Source organism: Austrofundulus limnaeus, unplaced genomic scaffold (genome assembly GCF_001266775.1).
Source record: "Austrofundulus limnaeus strain Quisiro unplaced genomic scaffold, Austrofundulus_limnaeus-1.0 Scaffold1115, whole genome shotgun sequence".
Lineage (NCBI taxonomy): Eukaryota > Metazoa > Chordata > Actinopteri > Cyprinodontiformes > Rivulidae > Austrofundulus > Austrofundulus limnaeus.
This window is the reverse complement of record NW_013953517.1, coordinates 21,513-27,321: the sequence shown is the minus strand read 5'-3', so window position 1 is coordinate 27,321 and position 5,809 is coordinate 21,513. Positions and strand designations below refer to the sequence as shown.

The 5,809-nt window shown below is 38.1% G+C and overlaps 2 protein-coding genes across 2 annotated transcripts in view; one reads left to right on the top strand and one right to left on the bottom strand.

The window, feature by feature from the left end:
- The window catches only part of pole3 (polymerase (DNA directed), epsilon 3 (p17 subunit)), a gene marked incomplete at its 5' end in the record, with an annotated part of 3,095 nt that extends 1,858 nt beyond the window's left edge, over positions 1 to 1,237 (top strand). The window contains 1 exon segment of the mRNA XM_014030767.1: positions 658 to 1,237. Within this exon segment, the coding sequence (XP_013886221.1) occupies positions 658 to 839 (182 nt within the window).
- A 1,784-nt stretch (positions 1,238 to 3,021) lies between these two features.
- On the bottom strand, positions 3,022 to 5,547 carry rpl12 (ribosomal protein L12; the record flags this gene model as incomplete). The annotated part of the gene is given in 5 exon segments (XM_014030765.1): positions 3,022 to 3,181; positions 3,399 to 3,485; positions 3,923 to 4,004; positions 5,157 to 5,255; positions 5,474 to 5,547. Coding segments are annotated over 5 exon segments (461 nt in total), but the record flags the coding sequence as incomplete, so codon positions are not given.
- Positions 5,548 to 5,809: the final 262 nt, after the last annotated feature.

Sequence of the window (5,809 nt, the reverse complement as noted above, 5' to 3'; positions counted from 1 at the left end):
TATTAATACTTTATAATAATTACGTTATATATTTATATTTAATTTCAAATGAAACAACTCAATATTAACATATTTCTGCTTTTATTTTTAATTATGTCAGTTTTGGTCCTCCATACTTTCTTTCTTATTGAGTAAAATTCCAGAAAAATATTTGAAACTGACTTAAAACTCAGACATTGTGTAAAAAGGAAATACAAAGAGAATATATTGATTTACACATTTCATAAACCCACATTTGATCCACAGAGGAACATAGTACACCTGTTAAATATTTATATATTTAAAAAGGTGGTACAACTTTAAGTTTCATGTCAGCAGTACATCTAAAATATGAGCACAGGGAGACAAAAGGCTGTAAAATAAGTGATAAATGAGAAGCAGCTGAAGCGTTTTGCAGCTAATTAGTTTAATTGGAAACATCAGTAAGAAGACTGGGAATAAAAAAAAGTATTTTAATATTCCTCAACAGTAAATTAGATAACTTTAATTATCCAATGAAAATAAAAAACGTAGAAACGTCTGAGCTGAAAGGCTGGTTTTGATCTTTTACACGTCACGATGTCTCAGCTCAGTGTGGGCGTGGTCAAATAAAGGAAATAAAAGATGTAAATGATGCGAGTGCACGTGACTGACGCTGAGCTCCGTCTCCTCCTGCAGTCTACAAAAAGGACCAGAAGGGAAAGAAGGAGGTTTCTGAGCAGAAACGCAAAGACAAAGAGAAAAAGATCGACACTGACAGCAGCAAGTGTAGAGAGGAGGAGGAGCCTGAGGAGGAGGAGGAGGAGCAGCAGAGGATGGAGGAGGAGCCTGAGGAAGAAGAGGAGGAGGTGGAGAACTAGAGCTCTGGACTCTGATACCTCCTCTGGACCAGGTCCTCCTGAGGACGACTGCTGACCGGAGTCCTTCAGCTGCTTGAGGCTCTGCTTCATCACCACCTGTTCCTCACCTGACAGACGTGATGAAGCTCCTCCCCCTCACCTGAACTCTGTTACATCCAAACATCTTTTTCTTCAAATAAACCAAGAGATGCTGCAGAAACAGCTCCTCTGATTTGGTGAGTCAATAAAAACCTGAAGCTTTGTGTTAAAAGAAAATAAACAATGAAGGTGCTGAAGATTCAGATTTAAGTTAATATGTACAATAATTACTTCATGTCACTTTGTCTTTTTTAATTATTTGTACTTTTATAAACTTGTACATGACTGGGAACTTTGAATAAATCGTTTTGTATAAAAGACTCCAGTGGTTCATTAGATATTTTGCTAACAGACAAAGACGGGCAGAACAGTGCTGTCCTTTTGCTTTAGGCTGCAGGAGCTAAAACAATGTTCAACAACAGCCRAAGTTAAAGCTAACATCAAAACATCAATGTTCAAAAACAGCCGAAGTTAAAGCTAACATCAAAACATCAGGGCCCGTATTTATCAAACTTCTTAGAATTACTCAATGCTGCTAAGAGTGGACTTAAGTGTAAAATAATTTAGTTAAAAGCTGAGAGTAAATCAAGCGTCTCAGTCTTACTTTAAGTGTAGTGTAGGAGTAATTCTTAAGTGTCAGGCTTACTTTAAGTGTAGGAGTAATTCTTAAGTGTCAGTCTTACTTTAAGTGAAGGAGTAATTCTTAAGTGTCAGTCTTAAGTGAAGTGTAGGAGTAATTCTTAAGTGTTAGTCTTACTGTAGTGAAGTGTAGGATAAATTCTTAAGTGTCAGTCTTACTTTAAGTGTAGTGTAGGAGTAATCCTTAAGTGTCAGTCTTTAAGTGTAGTGTAGGAGTAATCCTTAAGTGTCAGTCTTAGAGCTGATTTGCGACACCTGACTGAGCCACAAAGCTGATCCATCCTAACTGCACTCAGTATATTTACCGTAATAATTTCTCCAAAAGCCACACAAATATCCAACTTTTAGGCCAACACTATGCAGTTTTTTTTCCTTCGTCTCTTTTGTATATTTCTGATTAAACCAGTTTTCCACATCTTGTGACTGAGAGTAACACTCAAGTGAGGACAGCTGTAATCTGCCTTCAGTCCATCTCAGACCTCTAACAGTAACTCTGAACCACTAAGAGTCCTCTGGAGCAGTCTGAACTTTTGAGAGTTAAGAGTGATTCTTAGACTTAAGAATTTTGATAACTGGCACTTACACTTAAGTCAGAGTAGGAGCAAATCTACGACAAAAAAAAAAAAAAGACATTTAAGACATTTTCAACACAAGTCTAAAAATCCATTCTAAGTAGTTTGATAAATACGGGCTGTGTTCCTGCTTTTGTCCCTCTGGACACGTCCAAACCATCTGTCCTTCAACCAGTCCTGTCCCTCTGATCTGTCCTAATTTTCATCCTAATTTTTAAGGAGAAACTTAACATCTTAAACTTGAACTTGTCCATGTCTCCAAACTAGTGATGTGCAGATTAATACTGAAATATTGATACTACAGAACTTTATGCTCTAGAATAGATCCTAAAATCAAAATACTTTCATACTTCAGTTATTTCACATCATTAACAGGAAAATAACTAAACTCTAATCTTGTCCGATGGGATGAATAAGCAGTGACACGAGCTCGCTCAGTATAATGTATGGCAGGTCATTTTAACATATAATCTGCTTTTAATTACATTCTAGAGGGGTCCCCAAACAGAATTCGCTCTGGTCACGGACCTTCTTGCAAACCTACAAAGAAAGCTGCAAAATATTCTAATTAACTTTTAGTTTCTCACTTTTATTCACGATTGAAAAATTTACTTTAGAATAAGAATTTTAATTTGTGCTAAACTAACACTTCCTTTGACCTCCTGTTCCTCATCGGTCCTGAAACGTCTCTCCACCCTGCCTGTACTCATCTTTACTYCATGATTTCCTGACAGTGGACCTCTGCTTCTTGTAGCCTCAAAGCTAACAGAGCTGAGGAGACAAGAAGACATCTTACTGATGAGACTTTGTGACCATGCTGATGCAGAGAACTGAACTTTGTGTGCCTGAAATTACACTTCCTGAAGATTTAGTCAAATAAATGAACTAAAGACTCAGTTTTTGGTCAACATTTTATTTGAAAACTTGACTCGTTTTAGTCTGACGGACACTCGACTTTGCCGCTGTTGATGTCATCGATGACATCATGAGGAGGACGTCCATCGATGGTGCAGCCCACAGACTGGGCCGTCCCCAGGATCTCCTTAATGGTTCCTGGTGAGGAACAGAACAGGTTAGAGCTCATCAGGGAGGAGATTTAAAACTGTTTAATGTTCCGGACTTATCGGCACAGAACCGTCCATTCACGTGGGCAGTTCTGTTTCCTAAAGCCGGGTCGCTCTGAGCCTCCACTGGACTCTACTCAGCCACAGAGACTGGTTTAGTGGCGGGAGGCTGACCCCAAACACACAAAGGGTTAAATGAGTCCAACCTGAGAGCTCTCTGGCGATGGAGCGAGGCCTCATGGTGCGAGCGATGGCCACGATCTCATCGAAGGTCACGCTGCCGCTGTGCTTAACTGGAAAGACATGAATTTACAGTGAGCCATGTGGAACCGGACCACACCGGACCAACAGGCCCGGGTCCTACAGCTTCAAACAAGTTACATGTAACACCTCCTTAATGCCACCTGACATTTATTTAAGACCAAATTTATAATATGGGGGAAAAAATAAAAAGATGAGATGCATCAGGACAAAACCAAAACATGTTTACTTTAAAAACACAAAACTTCTGAGGCATTCAGTAAATTATTTTAAAATTAAATAAATGTTACCAATTACTTTGAAAATCTGAGATGAATTACAATCATCCTTTTTAGCTACAATGTGTTTACGACTAAAAGATTGATTTCAGACATTTTAAGTCTAATTAAGGTATTTCTGGATGGATGGATTCAATGCCTTTAGAGTTKAAGGATGTGCAGGAACCCTGACGGGTCCGACAGACACTTACTGTTCTTCACCTTCTTCCTGTCACGAGGGGGCTCCTTCAGAGCTTTGATGATCAGAGCCGAGGCAGAGGGAACCACTTCGATCTGTTGAAACAGAAAACATCTTTACTGATGTTCACGTCCTGTCAGGTTTTTAACATTTCCTCACAGAATTAATCTAATTATTGAATCTGTTCAGCTGTTTGACTTTAACCATCTGTGTGCCTGAGTGAGTGGATCAACCACCAACAGCTTTGTTTTATTTTAAACTTTTATAAATTAACCTCTTATTCATCAAGGGTTTTTTCTTTTAAAGCTGAAAATACCAGACTGAAATGTAACAGAGTGTATCTCAGCATTTAAACTCTACTTTAATAATCTTTGTATCAAAATAAAGCAACACTTGGGAGATTTTATTAGAAGTGTAAGTATTAAAACAGCTGCTGTGGTTTTAGAGATATTGAGGATGGAACATGTTTTTTTGCCCTCTCACATGAATAATCTTATCATTAAACAGTATATAACCCATTTAAAACCATAATGAATCAGGCTAAAAACTCTTAGAAACCATAAATCCACCTGTGAACATCACCTGTACAAAGATTCATGCTGCTAAAATRAACTGGAGCAAAGTTACAGAGGTTTTAGTAAAGAAATAATTTAGTGTTTAGTCATTCTGCACAGGACAGACCATGATGGAAACATTAATAAATGTTAACAAATCTGAAGTTTTTATTTCCAAAGGTTATTTATTTTTTTTACCTGCCTGAAACCAAGAGTGTGTGTGGTGTGTGATGTGATATATATAAAATGAGAAATAGTATTTGACTTCAGTTGGATCATAATCACTTAAAATCAAAAAATCAAGGAAAAAACACCTCAACACATCTTACAACATATTTTGGTATCTTCTTTGACTCGCTGTAAAAAAAGTCAATTCTTTTTTTCCTTTACAGATTGGTTGTGATGTTTTCACAGATTGGTTGTGATGTTTTTACAGATTTGCAATGATGCCATGTTGTACAGTTTGTTTACTTTCTGATTTAACCACTTGTCGTTTGAACTGTTTGAATGTAAAAATAGTTTCCATGAGCTTTTAGTTTTCTTTTGATACCAAACATGTCCAGGTTCAAAAGAAGTTAAATAGAAAACATAAAAAGCTGTTTTGCACGGGGCTAAAGACGGTGTAAGTATTTTAAACCAAAGCACTTTATTAAAGTTGAACTGATTGTGTCCAGTGAGCGGTGCTGGACTCACAGCAGCCTGACGGTTCTGGATGGTCAGCTTCACGGTGATCCTCAGACCCTTCCAGTCTCCAGTAGCCTTGGCGATGTCGTCACCAACCTTTTTGGGAGACTGAGGAGAATAAAAACAGAGTCATTAAATGAAAACCCGGTTCTGTCAGAACAGCTGGGTTTGTGTTCCGAACTTATCGGCACAGAACCGTCCATTGATGTGGGCAGTTCTGTTTCCTAAAGCCGGGTCGCTCTGAGCCTCCACTGGACTCYACTCAGCCACAGAGACTGGTATAGTGGCGGGAGGCTCCATCGAATCACAAAGACYCAAAAACTCACCAGACCCAGGGGTCCAATTTTGGGGGCCAGGGCTGAGGTGGCTCCGACCTCTCCTCCTGTGCACCTCATGAACACTGGAAGAGAAAAATAACCATTTTAACAGCAGCATTTTAAAAATATCCACATTATTTAAACTGAAGTCTGAGTGGCAGAAATACTGTTTGTTAGTAAATTAATGTCACCTGAGTGAACAAATCAAACTGCAGAAAATGTCTAAAAATTTAACTTTAAGACAAACAAGTTTGTTGTTTCCTAAAGATTTTTCTATTTTACGTTTTTACATTTGGTCATGAACATGAGCCCATACAGATAGTTTAAGAATAAAAATAGCTAAAT